At 32.8% G+C, this 19,744-nt stretch overlaps 1 protein-coding gene across 7 annotated transcripts; it reads left to right on the top strand.

The window, feature by feature from the left end:
• Positions 1 to 712: 712 nt before the first annotated feature.
• LOC132051859 (uncharacterized) lies at positions 713 to 12,997 on the top strand. Of its 7 annotated transcripts, none has more exons than XR_009413903.1 (5): positions 719 to 890; positions 1,821 to 1,990; positions 4,564 to 4,592; positions 4,680 to 5,650; positions 5,860 to 5,982. XR_009413903.1 is itself a non-coding variant. In XM_059443110.1 (3 exons), the coding sequence occupies exon 3, from the start codon at positions 1,821 to 1,823 to the stop codon at positions 2,595 to 2,597; it is 777 nt and encodes a 258-aa protein (XP_059299093.1). In that variant the 5' UTR covers positions 713 to 762; positions 859 to 890; the 3' UTR covers positions 2,598 to 3,561. The 7 variants fall into 7 exon arrangements, 2 of the variants coding, with proteins under 2 accessions (XP_059299093.1, XP_059299092.1); XR_009413902.1 differs by lacking the exons at positions 719 to 890; positions 1,821 to 1,990; positions 5,860 to 5,982 and adding exons at positions 7,579 to 7,700; positions 11,605 to 12,079; positions 12,709 to 12,997 and having other exon boundaries at positions 4,039 to 4,592; positions 4,680 to 5,466; XR_009413905.1 differs by lacking the exons at positions 719 to 890; positions 1,821 to 1,990 and adding an exon at positions 4,042 to 4,443 and having other exon boundaries at positions 4,526 to 4,592.
• Positions 12,998 to 19,744: the final 6,747 nt, after the last annotated feature.

Genomic DNA, 19,744 nt, shown 5'->3' with positions numbered 1-19,744 from the left:
TTGAGTCCTAGCTTCCTCTCTCCAACGTGTCTCAATCATTCACTAGACTGAGGAAGTAGGAGTTAGATCCTTACTTTAAGGGATAAACTGGGATATTCCAAACAAAGTACAAAATGCGTCCGAACTTAAAAAATGGGATATTTCTTCTTATTCCAATTATCTTGGAATTATTTTATCTCATCTAAAATATGGGATAATACTACCAGAAAATCATCTTTTTCCGACTAGCAATTCTGACTACAAAAAGATAGTCGCAATTTTTTGACTACTGTAATCGGAAAATCCAATTTTATTTTTTTATTTTTTGTAAGATATCTATTCGACACTACTTCCGACAACTCCAATCGTAAAGTTTGATGGCAAATTCCGGGAAAAATATTCCGACTACGATAGTCGGACAAGTCATATTAAAATAGTCAACACAGGTTTGACCAAACATTCCGACAACTGTTGTCGGAACACGTTTAAAAAATTAATAAAAAATACAATGATTATCTGACTACTGTACTCCGAATACTTAAAAATATTATTAATATACCGACAGACGTACGTAGTCGGAATCTGTAAATTAAAAATAGCTAAAACTATACTCCTTATTATATTAGTGGGGAAGTTAAAAAGTACTCAATTAATTAACACACTTCTATCTTCCACACTCTTCCTACTCTTCCGCCAAAAGTACATAAGTTTTAAAAACTTACTCTTCCGCACCACTCTCTTCTGCTCCGTAAATTAGCTTCCTCTCTGGCGCATTAGCTTCCGGTAATGAAAATATTAGCTTCCTCTCTATTAATTTATAATGTTTTAACAACATTTTTCGACAAAATTTTACAAAAAATTTATGTACTCATTTTGTAGGAGCTACAAAATTGCTGGTGAATTAGCTTCGGGTAAGCTATTTCTCTCTCTCTCTCTCTTAGTTGTTACAAAATTTGCTGGCGAATTTTTTGGATTTCAACACCAAATTTTTAGGCATTTTGATGTGATTGCATTTACTTTTTTCAGAATGATTTTAGTCTCAAATGTAGTGTTTGATTTTAGGGTTTAGTTCGTCTCAAATGCATGTAGTGTTGGATTGTAGATAATCTGTTTGATATTTTTTAGGGCTTCTATTTCTTGTGAGAAGTTGGCGTTTTTAATTTATTTAGCTGTGGTTTTCCAATTTTATACTGAGATATTTCTATACAAGCCTTATTTTATGGTTTTACTGCATAATAAGTAGCTAAAAGAATAAATATTCCATGTGTTTAAGTTTATTTGATACTATTTTTTGGCAGAATAGCCTGATAGATATCTCTGTTTTGTTTGATTTTGACATCCCTGCCTTGGCGGATGTAGAGTACGATTAATGTCCATACGCAGTAGGATTTACGGGAACTCAATAGCTTTGTGATCTTCATGCTTGCTTGAATTGCGTTATAATTTATAGATCCTCGTTGTCTATTTGGCTTTTCTGTTAGATGAATTTTACATTTAGTAATCAGTTTCATTAACTTTGTTATATACATTAGATTGCTCTTTCTATATCACCTTAATTCATAGATAGAAAACTGAATTTGTAGGATTTTCTTTAGTGACATTTTATTTAGGGCCTTCAATATGATGGCATCTCCTAGGGGACTGTTTGTTTATGCTGTATCGGTTGTTGTACTTGTAAGTGGAGTAAATTGCATTGACATCTATCATGAATGGATTGTTTCCATTGACACAATATATGTCGAAACTTACTTTCTTTTTAGTGTGTCCTAAGTAGACTATGTTCACTGTATCTATTATGCTGCACACATATCTCAATTTACATTTGTTATCTTTATGTGTAGATGGAAAGTGATTGTAAATGGATGTATAATAGGACTTATCCTAATTGTGCATGGTTGAGGGAGGAATTTAAGGAAGGGGTAGCTGGATTTATTGCTAAGGCGATGACACTTGATGATTTTCTTATTGAAGGGACAATTAGGTGCCCTTGTGAGAAATGCGAGTGTGCCAAGTTATTGGGACCAGAAGCTGTCAAATTTCATCTTTATAAGAATGGATTTATGAAACATTATTTTGTGTGGACTGCTCATGGAGAGAATAATGCTAGTGTTGATAATTTCGCTTTTCAGAATTCATTTGGTTGTGAGGGTAGTCCCATAGCGGAGAATAATGTTGAAAGTTCTCGATATAATGAGATGGTTAGGGATGCTTTTGGGACGTACTCAGGGGCTCAAAGTGAACCAAATGATGAAGCTAAGCGCTTTTATGAACAATTAAAGGAAGCTAGTCATCCACTGTATGAAGGGTCAGTGCATTCCAAGTTATCTGTTGCAGTTAGATTACTAAGTATTAAATCAGATTTTTCTATTTCTCAAGCGGGTATGGATTCTATCATTGGGCTTATGAATGAACTTAATCCAAATAAACTTGACTTACCCAAAGATTTCTACACAACAAAGAAGTTGGTTTCCAAGTTAGGACTTTCATCAGAGAGGATTGATTATTGCGAGAAAGGTTGCATGTTATTCTATAAGGATGATGCAACTGTAGAATATTGCAAATTTACCAGTCTCGTTATAAGGAAGTCACAAGTGCCAAAGGGAAGAAGGTTCCAGTAAAGGCGATGCATTACTTACCCCTTATACCATGATTAAAGAGGTTGTATGCATCAATGAGCTCCGCTCCTCATATGAGATGGCACCATGAACATAAAAGGCCACCTGGTGTTCTATGTCATCCGTCAGATGGAGAAGCATGGAAGCATTTTGATAGGGTGTTTCCGGACTTTGCGAGTGAACCAAGAAACATTAGGTTGGGATTATCTTCTGATGGATTTACTCCCTTTGTTGTCTCTGCTACATCATATTCATGTTTGCGTTGTTTGTTACACCTTATAATCTCCCACCTGAGCTATGTATGACAAGCCCGTATATATTTCAAACTTGCATTGTTCCGGGTCCTCGCAATCCGAAATGTTTGATCGATATATATATATGCAACCGTTAATTGATGAGTTGAAGTTATTGTGGCATGAAGGTGTGGAAGCATATGATATATCAACCAAACAAAATTTTAGATTGCGTGCTGCTTTGATGTGGACTATAAATGATTTTCCTGCTTATGGAATGTTGTCCGGGTGGTCGACTGCTGGCAAGTTAGCTTGTCCTTGTTGTATGGAAGACAAAAAATCATTCACTTTGAAACATGGAGGTAAGAACTCGTGGTTCGACTGTCATCGTCGGTTCTTGCCAATGCAACATGAGTTTGGGAGAAATACTGGTGCATTTATGAAGAACAAAACTGATTTTAAGGAGCCACCACCGACCCTCTCGCCAAAAGGAATTTGGGATAGAGTCAAAAATCTTCCTAAGGTAGCAGAATCTCCACCGTCTAGGGTACCTTGTTATGGTGTTACACATAATTGGACTAAACAGAGTATATTCTGGGAGTTGCCTTATTGGAAGCATAATCTTCTTCGACATAATCTGGATGTCATGCATATCGAGAAAAACTTTTTTGACAACTTGTTTAATACCGTGATGGATGTCAGTAACAAGACAAAAGATAACTTGAAAGCCAGGATGGACTTAAAGGAGTATTGTAGACGAAGTGAGTTGTACCTGACATACTTTAACGACAAGATTCAGAAACCCAAGGCCAGTTACACATTCACTTTGGATGATAGAAGAGAGATTTGTGATTGGGTTAAAAATTTGAGGATGCCAGATGGATATGCGTCAAACTTATCCAGGTGTGTTGACATGAAAGAAGGGAAGTTGACATCTATGAAAATTCAATATTGTCACATTTTCATGGAATCTTTGATGCCTATTGCATTTTGTGCATTGCCTGATCGAATATGGAAACCCATCATAGAGATAAGCTTATTTTTCAAAGATTTGTGTTCTAACACATTGAGGGAGGAGAACCTAGCTTTGATGGATACTAATATTCGCTTAACCTTAAACAAGCTGGCGAAAATTTTCCCTCCTGTTTTTTTTGACATTATGGAGCATCTTATTCATCTCATAAAGAGTAAATGATTCAAAAGATGGATGTATCCCTATGAGAGGAAATGGCTTTTAATCATTTACTCTTTATGCATTTTGTGTAAATATTATTTCATCTAAAAATCATACTACGCAGGGTTATTGGAAAATGTAAGCGGACCGTGAAAAACAGATCCCAAATTGAGGGATCGATATGTGAGGCTTATTTGGCTAAAGAAACCTCTTATTTTTGTTCATATTATTTTGAACATGATGTGCCATGCTTGAGAAATCGACCTAATCGACATAATGATTGAGGCAATACCGACCCCTCGGCACCACCCTTTTCAATATTCAATCAACCAGGTAAAGGGGGTCCAAAACATAGTCCAAAGCGGTCTTTGACTGAGATAGAGCTTAAGTCAGCTACAACACATGTATTATTAAATTTCCCCGAGGTCCTACCTTTTTATAAGTGAGTATATATTTATATTAGCGACTTATATACAAGATTCATCTTGGCTTTAACTAATGAAAGTTGTAACTTTGTCGAGCAGTTACTTTGTGGATACACATGGGCCTGATGCCGTTTATCCTATGTTTTCACAGTGGTTTAGGGAATATGTAAGTGTTACTTAATATTTATCATGATTTACACTTGAGTCAATAATATGCATTTCAAAATTCTGAATTTTCTTAATCTTTATATAGGTTCATAATCCAGTTAATTATGATGTACATGGCCAATTTTTGCGTGATATAGCTTGGGGACCTGATGCAAAAGTCAGAAAGTTGTCTAAGTATTTTCTCAATGGGTACAGGTTTCATACGGAAGAGTGGTCTAAGGGCAAGAAAACCAATAACAGTGGGGTGTGGGTGAAAGGTGATGGTGATGTTGATTATTATGGTGTGCTTCAAGAGATTTTAGAACTCGAGTATCCTATTGGTTGGCCAAAGAAGAAGTTGGTACTCTTTCGGTGTAAATGGTATGATCCAACACCTAGGTCAGCTACAAAGGTGCATCGTCATTACAAAATAGTTGAAATTAAGCACACGAGGGAGTATGGACTCTATGATCCATTTGTCATTGCACAAAATATGAAACAAGTGTATTACGCGCCTTATCCTTTGTGCAAGAATCAGTCTGCATGGCGGGTAGTTATAAAAACAAAGCCCGTGGGTAGAGTGGAAGTAGAGGATGCATTAGATGTAGCGTACCAGAATGATATTTCAAGTGTTGAAGAAAGGGTGGATGATGAATTAGCAGGTGAATTACAGCATAGCGAAGGCCTCTATGAAGAATTTGATCCTTCGGAACTTAGATTAAATCTTAACGATTATGGGGAAGGAACGTCCAGGGCAAACGAGGAGAAAGACTCAGCCGATGAATATGGAACAAGCAAGGAAGAATTACTTGATGAAAATGAAACAAGTGATGAGGAAGAATTGATGAATGAATATGAATCAAACGAAGAGGACTGAGTTGTTAATAATAATAGTTATTTTGTTCCTAATGACATGTTCTTATAGCTATAAATATTTAATACTCTCATGTTTGAGATTTCTGTTTCTGCTGATTGAAAACCTTTATGTTTACTGCAAATGAAACTTGATTTTCTGTGAAAGATAATTCTGCAAAACTTAAGCAAGCCAGCGAAACAGATCACCGAGTTGAAGTCAGTGTATGTTTCAAAAAGTGTTCTTCTCATTTCTCTGTGTTTATCTTGCGAGTCTGCACTACGATATGTATGTGCTGAACATGTATTCATCTTCTCGCATCACGAATTATTTTTATTTTAAATATTTTCCAGACTTATGTCTTTTTCTTGCTCTTCTGCTTTCACACTTCTCCCTTTTGCTTATAACTGTCAATTTGTTCTTTTGCTCTCAGGCTAGTAAGAAAATTACAGATGCTAAACTTGCTAAAGATTTTCAAGCAGCATTGAAGGAGTTCCAAAAAGCTCAACGGCTTGCAGCTGAGAGGGAGACAGCATACACACCTTTCGTTCCCAAAAGCTGTTCTTCCTTCTAGGTAAGTAATGGTTATACTTTATCAGAATTTACATATAGTAACCAAGTTAGAATATGAAGAATTATATTTTGCTCAGTGTGGCACAAGCAAGTAACACTTAGAACTGCTTTTAGCAGTGTTTATTCACATATCCTGCAGACTCTATGCAGGCTTGTATCCATTAAGTTAATAAAAATGTACTTGTTTCTTTAACCTATTAAGTTCTTAGATGAGGTGGTAACACAATTCAGCATGATTCAAAATTAGAGAGAATAACAGAAGGAAAAATTACATTGACTCATGGAAGTATACACACTAAAACAATGAATTAATTACATATAATCTGCATACTCAAGCAAGAAACCAGTTTTACAGATTCATTCCTCTCCAAAACTTTCTTTTTTTCTTTTTTCTTTTTTAGTGTCCTTTGACAGTAACAAAAGAAAAGATAATTTATTCAAAATCTGCAAAGATCTGGTCTTGCTTGAATCTCAGTGGCTGCAATCTTGGAAATAGACAATGAATTAATCCCAGCTTCATTCATTTTCCTTTTTGGATTGCAAAGCTCTTGTGACTTCTTACAATGTGCAATAGCTGCCTCAAATTGACCCTTCAATCTCTGTAGTTGCACTACTACTTCTCTTAAGGAAATTCAACTCATAAAATCCATTAGAATTCAATGAAAATGATGATGAAGATGAAGTAGAAGAACCATTAGATGAAGATGATGACAAACAGCTTCTGCTTTTTCTATCTTTTTAATAACTGTGGTGTTCGAATATGATGACAAACAGCTTCTGTTTTTTCTATCTTTTTAATAACCGTGGTGTTCGAATCAGCTTCTGCGCTCATTAACTATTGTTTTGTAGTTGGATTTCCCCTTTTTTACTGATTTTTCTATTACTTTGCTGGTTTGAAGTGTTGAAGTGCTCAGAAAGTAAACAGATGGCATCTGGGATTAGTGGACGTCGTAAGAAATGTAAGACAGCCTGATAATCTGCCTATAGGTCAATCTCCCCCACCAGTTACTATAAATCCTCTTCATCCTCCTCGGTCAACTAATTCATTGCCAAGTGCATTTTTCACACCACCGCCGCCTGGCTAGTTCCAGTTCTATTCTTCCCATGGGACGCACTCTTCCAATTCAATGCCCACACCTAATATGGGCTCTTCCACGAGAATTCATATTAGTCAGCATAGTAGCTCTTCATTTGTGCCTGCAACATCCACTCCGCCTGCATCTCCAGCATCATCTGCACCTAGCATTTCTAGGTTGAAAATTGGAGTTCCTGGCACACCAGCATGGCCATCCATCGATAGTACTACACCAGCTACTTCACAGAATCAGAATATTAAAGACACATTAGAGTATGACGAATGCTTTCTATTGAGCCGAGGGTCTTTCGGAAACAGCCGTCCTACCTTGGTAGGCTGATTATCGGGTTGTTATTGTTGTTGTATTAGAGTATGACGAATACGGGAGGCTGATTATCATCCCTGATGATGAAGATGAAGTGTCTAGTGAAGGGTAAGTAATCCTTATGGTTTTCCTTAATTTGTTGAAAGCACAAAAATTAAGATGGTTTAATTTTAATGCAGGTTCATTCCCTCATATGCCGGGAATATGGTTACAGCATCATTTAAACCATTTTTCGTGATGCTTGGGTACATACAGGGCCATTCCGTACGATGTCAGAATGCTAATGTGGGATCAGTTTAAGGTACATGGCAGACAAAGTGTATTTATGTAATACCCGATTTTCGATTGATACCAGTGTCCAAAGTTTTAGGCCCTTGGGTTTGATTCAGTTCAACCATCAAGAAAGAAACAATCTCTTTTGTAAGCATGTTGAAAGCTGCAGTAGGAGGGCATTGCTATGCCTGATTGAGTTTCATATTTTAAAAGCTGACTGCTCTTTGAAAGTCTTATATTTGAGGAATTGTGTTCACTTTGGTTGATTTGTTAAAGACATGATTTAGTTAAAAATCAAATTTTTGATGAGATTAGAGTAAAATGAATCTCAGATATGTCCATTTTGCTCTTGACCCAAATGATTTGTCACTCTTTCTTTTAAGAATTAAGTATGTCATATAGTAAAATTTAAACTATATAGAAGCATGGGTTTAGACCCATGCTTCGTCGTCCGTTGTCCACAAAAAAAAGTGTGGGCCCCATATTAAACACCAATCAATATTCAACTATCTGTCTCATTATTCTTATATTAAACACCAATCAATATTTAAAAGTAATAGTTTATTTACTCTGTTTTGGCCCCATATTAAACACCAATCAATATTTAAAAATAAACTATATATAGACCCATGCTTCGCCGTCCGTTGTTCACAAAAAAAAATGTGGGCCTCATATTAAACACCAATCAATATTTAAAAAAAAAAACCATATTAAACACCAACCAATATTTTAAAAAAAAAAAGAAGCAAAAAAAGTGGAACTCACAACCTCCAAACTCACGAAAAAAAAAAAAAGTGGACCTCATATTAACAAAATCAAGCAATATAAAAAATAAAATAAAAAGTGAATCTCATAATAAAAAAACAAACAATGTCAAAAAAAAAGTGCATCCCATTTAAACTATATAGAAGCATTATTAAAAAAATCAAACACTAAACCCATGCTTCGTTGTCCGTCGTCCATTAAAAAAAAAGGTGTGGGCCCCATACTAAACACCAACCAATATTTAAAAAAAAAAATTGGATCCCATACTAAAAAAAAAAAAAGCAATGTCCAAAAAAAAATGTGCACCCCATATTAAAATATCATACAATATTCATGTAATTTCAGGGCACTTTACAATCCCTAAAACGACAATTCAAACAGGATGTATTATGCACATTATTTTACGTTCAAAAAATATGAAGTTCTATAGAAAATATTTATATTCTGCATTTTTGAAACGTGACTAATTAAACTGGTTTAGACCCATGCTTAACGTCCGTTGTCCAAAGTGGCCCCATATTAAACACCAACCAATATTTTTTTTAAAAAGTGTGGGCCCCATATTAAACACCAACCAATATTTAAAAAAAATAAAAATGAACCCACCATCTCCAAACTCATACCCTATATTAACAAAATCAAGCAATATAAAAAAAATTAAAAAAAAAAAAGTGAATCCCATATTAAAAAAACAAACAATGTAAAAAAAAAAAAAAAAAAAAAAAAACCTGCATCCCATTTAAACTATATAGAAGCATTATTAAAAAATCAAACACTAAAATGTTCGTCGTCCGTCGTCCATTGTGTGGGCTAAATATACTGGTGCAACCAATATTTGGGATCCCATATTATATATAAAAAAAAAGCAATGTCAAAAAAAAAAAAAAAGTGCACCCCATATTAAAATATCATACAATATTAATGTCATAAAAGGAAAAATAATATTAAACGGAAATCAAATAATTAATAAGGTAAATTAGTGAAATTATAATTCTAATTAACGTTTCCTTAAAAAACCGTGTAAAAGACAACATGACAAGTAAAATGAGTTAAACCAAGAATATTTGCCAAAAATTAAAAAATAGTAGTTCTTCATTTAAATAGAAAATCAAATTTCTACTTTGTTTCATTTTAAACATGTAAAATTAATATAATAATTTGAATTAGAATTATCCAAATCAAAATTTGATAAAAAATAATAAGTATTGTTTTTACATACATTAACAATAGAATATTTTACACCTTTAAATTAATCGAATTAAAATTCAAAGTATCCTCTTAAATTTGAGTTTTATTCAAAGGAGACACATAGTTTCCTTTTAAATAAGTCTTCTCATTTAAAAAGTATTAATAAATTTTTTCAACTTTGTATTCGTAGCAAACACTACTATAATAAAGTGTAAGCACAAACTATAATGTTATATTAATCGTGTTTTGAACATAATATATATATATATATATATATATATATATATATATATATATATATATATATATATATATATATATATATATATATATACATTTACTACAATATAGAAGAAGCTTATAAATGATAGCATTTTTCATTCAAAAATGATGTGGTCCCACCCACTTTTTTATTTAAGGGCAAAAAAATGACATTTTATGATTTATATTACCAACCTTCTAAAATCTGATTTCTTTATTATATTTTTATTTTTCTACTATATGCATCGGCTTTTCACTCTTAAAAAAAATAAGACCCCATACTAAAAATACCAAGCAATATTGAAAAAAGTGGAACCCTCTCCAAACTCATGAAAAAAAAGGATATATTAAAAAACAAGCAATGTCTTACCCCATATATTAAAAAATCAAATAATAAGATAAAAGTGACACAAGTCAATTGATTCACCAAGATAAATAATGGGGATGCACAACAAAAAATATGAACCCCATATTATTGCTTTTCTTTTAACCAAATACATACAATTTCAGCATTATTTTCTTATATTGGTGATCTAATCAATATTTATACCGTATTTGTTAAAATGTCATTTATTTGTTATGTTTACTAAAATAAATATACTTAAAATATATATATATTTTTTAAATGAGATAGAATTTAATTACTTTTTCATTTTTATTCTTACTCTAATAAATGTGAAAAGAGATTAATATCAAATGGAGATCAAATAATGAATAAGATAAATTAGTCAAATTATAATTCTAATTAATGTTTCCTTAAAAAATAATGCAAAAGACAACATGACAAGTAAAATGATCTAAAGAGAATATTTACCAAAAATTAAAAAATAGTATTTCTTCGTTTCCAGCCTTCATTTTGCTATTTTGTTTTGTTTTAAACATGTAAAATTAATTTAATAAGAATTAGAATTATCCAAATCAAAATTTGATAAAAAATAATAAGTATTTTATACCTTTAAATTAATCGAATTAAAATTGAAAGGCTTTTAAACATTGCTATTGTTTTAAGATTGGAAAATAGTTTCCTTTTAAACAAGTCTCCTCTTTTAAAAAGTATTAATAAATTCAGGCCGACTTTGTATTCGTAGCAAACACGAATATGATAAAGTTTCAGATATGGATAAATTACAATGTTATATTAATCGTGTTTTCCAAGTATATATATATATATATATCCATACGGACAAACTTATGTATGTTTATTATCAATAGAAAATATATATATATTATCACTATCCAAACATAACTACATACACATGGATAGACTATGGAAGAGATGGTAGCGATGAAGCAGGGAACCATTAGTATGGTAGAGAAGCACAACCTCTAAACTTCACCTCTCTGTCTCATTATTCTTCATTCCTCAAGCAATAGTTTATTTACTCTGTTTTGGGTCAAATAGGTTAGCATGGTAATTTCAATATGATAACTTGTTAACTATAAGCCTAAAGAGACCACTTTATATGCTTCTTTTCTCAAAACAAGTCTTAGTAACCTTTAGTAGGGATGTATATATGGATTTTGCGTAGCTTGACTGATTGTTTCAAGGACAAGTGTACCTAAATGTGAAGTAGGACTTTAAAAGAAAACAGTTTAAGATTCTTCATAGCACTTGACATTAGAAAGAACAGGATGTATTATGCAAATATGATTCATAGCAATGCTCACGAATCTTCTGTTGGTGACTGGTACCTAACTGACCAAAGTGTATTTTGCAGACAAAGTGTACATGGCAGCCTCGTTATGAAAATGAAATCTATACCATTTTCGAGAAGAAGTTAACTTTGCGGATTAAAGAACACCTGTATAATGCCAGAGATCTCAATAAGAAGCCTGAATGGTTGCGGGCTGATGTGTGGGCTAAATATTTGGTGTATTGGAACACTCCTCAATTTAAGAAGAAGAGTGAAAAAGCAAAGAATGCCCGAGCCTCTCAAAAGGGTGGCTCGTTGCACACCGGAGGTTCCATGAGTTTCGCACCAACGAAGACTGGTAATTTAGCCAATAAATTTTCCTCCTTTTAAATTGTCTAAATACGATTAAAGTTTTATCCAACTATTATTTTTTTTGCAGCGAAAGTTAAATGGGGGAGAGACAGTGCCTCTTTTTGAGGTCTTCGAGGAGACACATAAGAAGAAGAAGGGGGGCGGTACAAGAGAAGGATGGGTCGAGCCACGTGCTAAGGAGACATATGTAAGATCTTAAAACTTAATTTTGAAATAACACCAAAATAAATGCAGAGACCTTTCTGATGTTGTGGGGCTGACATTTCTGTTTAAGAAGCTTATAAATGATAGTATATTTCATTCAACAATGATGGTGACAATAGAAATGCTAGATATAAATAGTACCTTCAAATCTGATTTCATATTAAATGTTTAGACAAGTACATCGGTTTTGCCTATAAGAACTTGTTGACAACAGTGAATCCAACAAGGATTCATCAAGCTTGCTTTACTAAGATAAAAGTGATACAAGAAGCTTGACACCAAGATAAATCATGGGGATACAAAGTATACTTATAAGGAGCCTTTTAACCAACCTTCAGCATTATTTTCAGTTGGTGCTCTATCAAAGTATACTTGAAAATGTCTACTACTGGTATATAATTTGAAAATTTCAGTTGGTGCTATATCAAATGGCTGCTACTTATTTATTATTACTGGTATATAATTTGAAAATGTCAGTTGCTTGTTTAGCTATTCTACTTGATATTTCTTTTGTCGCACATAAGAAACCACATTTAATTTCTCCAGCCTTCATTTTGCCTTTAGTGTAAGTAACTTGAGAAAATGTATTTATATAATGATTTTTTTTTTCAGGAAGGCTTTCAAAAAGGTTTGGAAGATTGGCGTCAGACCCAGCCTGCTTCAGAGGATGGTACCTCAGTCCGACCATCGCTCACGGATATGACTTCAATATGGACACATGTGGCAGGTGGTCCAAGCAAAGGTAGAGTCTACGGGCTTGGAGTTTTGCGTTCCTCGTCTAGGCCTTCGCCGTTCTTGTCCAATGCTCCTACTTCGCAAAATATGGAAGAGATGGAAGCGATGCACAGGGAAATTGCAGAGCTGAAGAAAAAGTGTGAAACTTCTGATGCTAATTAAGCTTGCTAAAATCGAGAAGTTTATGATGAAGCACATGTCTGATGACGAGGAAGAGACCTAATCCGATGACAATTAGATTGTAGTTGCTGGTTATTGTTTTTAATTGTGATGTTTAGACTTTTAGACTTGAATTCTCTTAGTTGTTTGTTTGGGATGTTTAAACTATTTCGAATTGATGTTTGTTTGGGAAGTTTCAAATGTTTGAATGTTTAGACTATTTCTTCATGTTTGATTGGTTGCTGCAACTGTTATGGTTGTTTGGTTCTATAGTGTTGTGTTTGTAAGCAGGTGCAACTAATAAACAACAATTTGTTGTAAAAAGAATGGGAAATTCCGACTCCAGTAGTCGGAAAATTCAAAAAAAAGTTTGCAGAAAATTAAGATTTCCGACTACTGTAGTCGGGATTTACATAATAATATTTCCAGAAAATTAAAACTTGCGATCCTAATAGTCGGAATATTAATTAAATAAATAATTAATAATCTAATGCCGACTACAGTGTGTAACATTAATAAAATCAATATTTAATAATTTAAATATTCCGACTACCGTAGTCGGAATATATACATTTATTAAATATTTATTTTATTAATGTTCCGACTATATATTCCGACTACTGTAGTCGGAATATTTAAATTTCTGTAGTCGCCTCTTATTTTACATCGGCCGACTATTGTAGTCGGAAAACATTTTCCGACCATCCATTTCCCGACTACCTGAAATGGTCAGTAGGGAGTCGGAAATCCTTATATGCCGACTACATTCCGACTACAATAGCTGTCGGAAAATCATGATTTTCTAGTAGTGTAAAATAATCCCAAGAGATGGGATAAATTAGTCCCGGAATTATAATCCCGGGATAATTTTGGCTACCTACCAAACGACCACTTTTAGGTATCCTTGGGGTTTGGTTTAATTTCTAGAGGTGTGAAACAAAATATCTTAAAGATCCAGTTTTTTTCTGAGGTACAAGGAATAATTTTTTTAGTTGATTTAGTTGGGGGTACAACTTTTATTAAGAGTATATAAATTTTATAAAAGGTCACATGATTATGCTTTTTTTCTCATCAAAGTCATATAACTTTAATTGTAACATAAAAATCACAAAACTCTTACTATAGTAACGTAAAAGTCACAATGACCGGAAACTCACCCTTCCAATACACTGAATATTTTCAATGATTTAAATTGTCACATCAACAAATCCCACATTTTTACCCCTTTCAATCTAATAAATATTTATAAACGTAATTTTAATTTCATACTCATTAAAGCCAGTACTATAGCTCCAACCAGGTGATTATTAGGCTAATACTAAAAATCTCGAGCGGAAAAAGGTGGAAGAAGGCAGAAAAGACTTTGACTTTGTCTAGCGGAAAAAAATGCTATTTCTAAAGATAAATGAATGCAAAGTCTGAGACACAAAATAATCCACCTACTTCATAACAATTTAAGTATCTTAGCCTAAGTCAATTCATTAAATTATGACTCCAATACAATTTAAGAACACAACCGTGTAAATTTTCTAATTAATAACCGAATTTATGTCACAAATTTTGATGTTGTATTTTCAAAGTCAAAATTATTTTATTATGTATATATAATGTCGATTTTCTAATTAATACACCGAATTTATAGAACGGCTCACAAATACACTCTCGCCCTCCTTAATTTATTGAAGTCTAAAATTCAACCCAAAAGGATGACATGTATATTTGAAAACACAGGAAAACAAAAGGGGAGATATAAATTAAAAATACAAAAGGGGTGTTGGAAAATAAAAGAGAAGAACGAAAAGAAGAAAAACAAAATAGCAGAATGGAGGGGAAATTGAGAAATGAAGGTGAAAGAAAGAGTGTGCTGACAAGGTGGGGCCAGAAAAACACTTGTCATAAGGGGAGGGTGCCTCACCCAATAAAATTTTTCGTAGGAAACAATTAAGGGTCAATTAGACTATTAAACAAATAGTGACCTATTACAATATATATTATCTTTACCCAATAAAATTTTTCTAGCTAGCTAGATGCCCGTTAATTATTTGCAGAGTAGAGTTTCAAGATTCCTTTAATCTAATTAAAATATACGCTTTCAGTTATAAGCAATCATATTTTATATTACCGTATATTCGAACCTATACCAATTCCTTTAATCTAATTAAAATATATTCTTTAACTGCTTTCAGTTATAAGCAATCATATTTTATATCAAAAAGCTACTTTTATCTGTATCATTATCATGCTGGATACTGATTTCTATTAGCACGTGTCTTTTAGCACTTAATTACTGATCAGTCATATTGGCAAAAATAAATAATAAAACAAGTAAATTATAACACAAAAATAGAAAAATAGTATCCACATATCGACGCACAACAAAAAATATTTACACAATTATGTCACTTAATAGGTAATTAAAACTAAATATCTTGCAAAGTATTAATTCATATTTTCTAGCAAAAAATTTTTTTTTTTGTAATTATGTGTGTAACCCAATACTATAATATCTTTCATTTTTTAATTAGATTATACCATAATATCCATGTACAAGAGTATCGATGATATAGTTATAACGTACATGTTTTTCTAAATTCCAAGTGCATATTCAAAACAATTTTTATTTTAATCTTCTTAAAGTAGAAATTCCAATATTTTCTTGTGGATCCCTTTTGGCTTTGGCTATACAAAAATTTACATTCATGATTTTTGTATTTACTGCTATATTCAAAACAATTTTGTTTTAATAGTCTTAGAGTAGAAAGTCCAATAATTCTTGTGGATGCCTTTGGCTTTACCAAAATTTACATTCATGATTTTTGCATTGTACAGCTTTACCAATTCTTATAACTAAGATAATAAGATTAAGTAAATGATTTCTTCAAGTGAGTTTAAAAGAATCAGCCCCAGCCCATAAGGATACCAATAAGTACGGGTGTTCAAAGAAAATTGATAAATCACATTAAACCGGGAAAAAAAAAATCAATTAATGGTTGGTTTGATTTAGATTGATATTCAAAAGCCCAATCAGAATTGTTTTGGTTTAGTATTAACTAAAAAAAAAAAAAGTCAAATCGAAATCAAACCAATCCGGTGTTATGTGTTTACAATTTTAAAATTATTATGCATAAAAATATTTTTTGTAATATGATTATAAAAATTTCTTAAACTTCGAATTGTGACAGTACTCTATTCGAAATACCGTTAGTGGAGGTACTAACAGAAAGTAGTTATTTCGAGCCAAATCGAAAATGTCACCGGCCACTTTCATCAGGGAGGTCAAAAAAAGAAGAAAAGATACCATTCAACTTATGGTCTACTTGACAATGTTAAGAAAAGAATTGGAGGTCAAAATCAGCATGAAAACGCACAATATTCCATAAGAGATACTAGTCAATATTAATTAAGCGTTCTCTTTTAGTGTTACCTAAATTTCCACCAAATAAAAAGTAGAAGATTGACGAAGATGCTGCTTATGTTCCCTTCATCTATATAATGACTTGAAAGACTGAAATATAAACAACATTCAGAAACACTAAAATCTATAAAGCTCATAAAACACATATAGAGAGAGAGATGGCAACACATAAAGGAGGCAAATTACCAAAGGGAAAAGAAGGCATGGGACATGATGGAGGAGGTGAGAAAAGCAATGGGGTGTTTCCTTTTAAGCCTAAGGATGGGAGTGTGTTTCCCAAAGAGCACAAGTCAGTGAAGACCATGGCATGTGAGCAGTTAGGCAAAATTTTAACTTCTCCTTTCAATGAAGACAAGAAAAAGATACTTCCACAAGGCTAGCTTATCATCATTTCTTGTTCCACATATGAACTTTTGTACTAATAGAGTTTATTACTATTAGAAACAAACAACTCTATGCAGGCTTGTAGGGCCCCACATGATGGACGGTATGTTCTAAGATCATCTATGTAAATATGTAATGACATGTATTAAAGCAAACAGAGAATATAGTCCCTAATAAGGACCTTATCCTTTCACATATGCTTATAATATATGATGTGGAATCGATGCTTAGTATGTCTTTCCCTTCTTCGCTAATGAAACAAGTTAACAATCATGCTTATTGCTATTTCAATCACATCTCATTCTATATGTATCATAGAATGCGCGTTGCAATATTAGGTGATTCACATTTTTTTTTTATTTAGCTCATCGGCTTCTAGAGTGAATGCCTTTCCATTGTTTAAAAACATATTTACAAACCAGAGGAGTAAAATACTCCCAAGACCTACTTAATTGGAACAGGCTTCAATTTTAGCACAAGTAGGATTTCAATTTAGCTCTAAAAAAATGACTCCCTTCATGTGTCCCCAATCAAGCTGATTCGCATATGTTGACCAATTGGCCCTTGTTCGCTCTCAAAATTTCATCATAATATATAACATCAGAATATATAACTTGGGTTACGAACCTTTTCACACAACTCTTGGCTATTCCTTGATAGTATTTTGTTTGGTCTCGAGCTTGACCATTGAGTCCTAGCTTCTGCTCTCCAACGTGTCGTGTGTCAATCATTCACTAGTCTGAGGAAGTAGGAGTTAGATCCTTACTTTAAGCTTTTAATGCACGATTAACAAGAATACAAAAAACGGAAAATCTTCTTATATGCCTTGTAACCACCCATTCCGTGCAACAATCATAAGAAAACATTGTCAGGTAAAGCAGATTGGTGGGAGTAACTAGTAACAGAACAACACGATGACGCCATGAAGATGAGGTCATTTATGTGACGTTACCACTTTTGTTTTCCTCTCTGGCAAACGGGTCCCTCTTCAATCTTATGCTTTAAATGGAACTTAGTGGAGTATAATATTATATTTTGGCCAGCAGCCTTCACCACTTACAGCTACTGGGCCCAAGTAAAGACATGGGGCATTATACTGCTGTTTGCTAATTTCAGAAACAAATTGGACCACACTCCATCAAAGCAAGGGAAAATGTAAAAATTACTAGAAAAAGGTAGACCAAGAATTTTTCAATTCTCAATTTACTTGATGATAATTTATCAACTTGGATCTTAGTGCAGTTCACTTTTTGAACAAAATTTAGTTATAATGTTCTTTTCAGACCTCAAGTTCAACGAACTGAAAATTAACGTGAGCAATGAAGTAATTCGTACACGGCGGGGCCAGAGAATATTATTGTTGGCTGGAAAATTAGTAAACTAACCGAGGATGATTGACGACCATTAACATTAAGGGAAGATTTTTTTCTGCCTTTTCGATGAATTAATTCCAAGAATTATTGCTTGAAGCGTCCTAATAACCATAGTTACAAAATGAAGCTTTTTGTATAATAAAGATCTTAAATAAGTCTAAAAACACAGATACTGATTGGAATGAATTGAAAATAATATTGACTAGCGATTGAATGATGTTCAGCTTTATTTAAAAAAAAAAAAAAATCCTATTTTTGGGACCAGCTATTGTAGGCGTAGCACCACTTGACTTCATCACTCTCAAATAGAATCCTTGATTTAATGTTATTTTAACTTTAAAAGGAAAGGTCAACAAGCACTACAAGAAAAACTATAATTGGCAATAAAAAAAATTTTGTTGTCATATTTTAATTATTGTTAAAAAGATCTTTTAGCGATAAAAAAAAATATTTTATTCGCATTTAACTTTTTTCCAACAAGTATTGCAACAACGTGCAACAACTTTTTTTATTTTGTTGCCAAAAGTACTTTTTGCAACAACAATTAATACTATGGCAACAAAATTAAATTTTTTGACAACAAAATAATCATTTATTAATAATAAAACTAAGTTGTTACTAAATATAAAAAAATTTATTGCGATTTCTATACTTTCTTGTAGTGAAGCTTTTCAAAAACACATAAAGATATTAATCTGGGTAAATTTTTACCTTTATAAAATTAGTCTCAACTTTAATCCGAATATCCAATCTTATCCTGCTTACCAAACCACCTCAAAAGGATCTCATGACTGTGGGGCTTCTTTTTATTTTATATATACTATATATATATATATATATATATAAATCAAAAAATGAGGGCAAATGATAAACTCTCCTTTGTGTTCCCATTAGGTTCCACGTGTTAAATGACACATACCGCTTGAAATTCTGGAATGGTCTTTCCATATTAAAAAAAAAAGGCTCTGGAAGTGTCCATCTTCGTGTTCACCGTGAATTTATGCTGCTCTGGAAGTGTCCATCTTCTTCTTCGCCGTCAACATTTTGAGGTATGCTTCTGCCTGTTGCCCTAATTTTCTTCAAATTTACCAATTTTATGGCTCAAATAAATTCATTGTTGTTCTTAAATTTTTTCTGAACTCTCTCTTCAATGTTTTTTGGCCTTTTTTCCATTGTACTGCTGAGCTATTGTGTGCTGCTTCGTCCGATTATCTGTTGGGTTCTTTTGCTTGCTTCCTTTCTTCTTCTTCTTCTTCTTTTTGTTTGTTTGCTTAGCTTTCTCTTTTATGAGATAGGGCTTGTTAGGATCCATAGAGTGTTCGACAAAATTTCTAGAAAACCCTAATCTACTGTTCCTGATCAGATATTCCTTTTATGTAGCAGAGGTCGGATTTCCTTTTGGATGTAATTTTTTAATTTCTTCTGTTGTTGGGTGTCTATTCGTTGTCTTCCTTGCATCTATGATGAGAAAGTTTTATTGATAATATGTATTATTGCAAATACGTTATTTGTCTATTAAGAAATGATAGAGGAAAAGATTTAAAACTAAAAATCCAAACATTCTGTTCTCCCATATGACCTA

Source organism: Lycium ferocissimum, chromosome 4 (assembly GCF_029784015.1).
Source record: "Lycium ferocissimum isolate CSIRO_LF1 chromosome 4, AGI_CSIRO_Lferr_CH_V1, whole genome shotgun sequence".
NCBI lineage: Eukaryota > Viridiplantae > Streptophyta > Magnoliopsida > Solanales > Solanaceae > Lycium > Lycium ferocissimum.
The sequence above is the reverse complement of the archived record's forward strand: the minus strand, read 5'-3'. Positions and strand labels throughout refer to the sequence as shown.

Excerpts from the sequence above, each read along its gene's own strand:
- LOC132051859 (XM_059443109.1), top strand. The coding sequence starts at position 4,500 with ATGAAAGTTGTAACTTTGTCGAGCAGTTACTTTGTGGATACACATGGG. Across the intron at positions 4,593-4,679 it reads CACAGTGGTTTAGGGAATAT|GTTCATAATCCAGTTAATTA; the intron begins GTAAGTGTTACT and ends ATCTTTATATAG.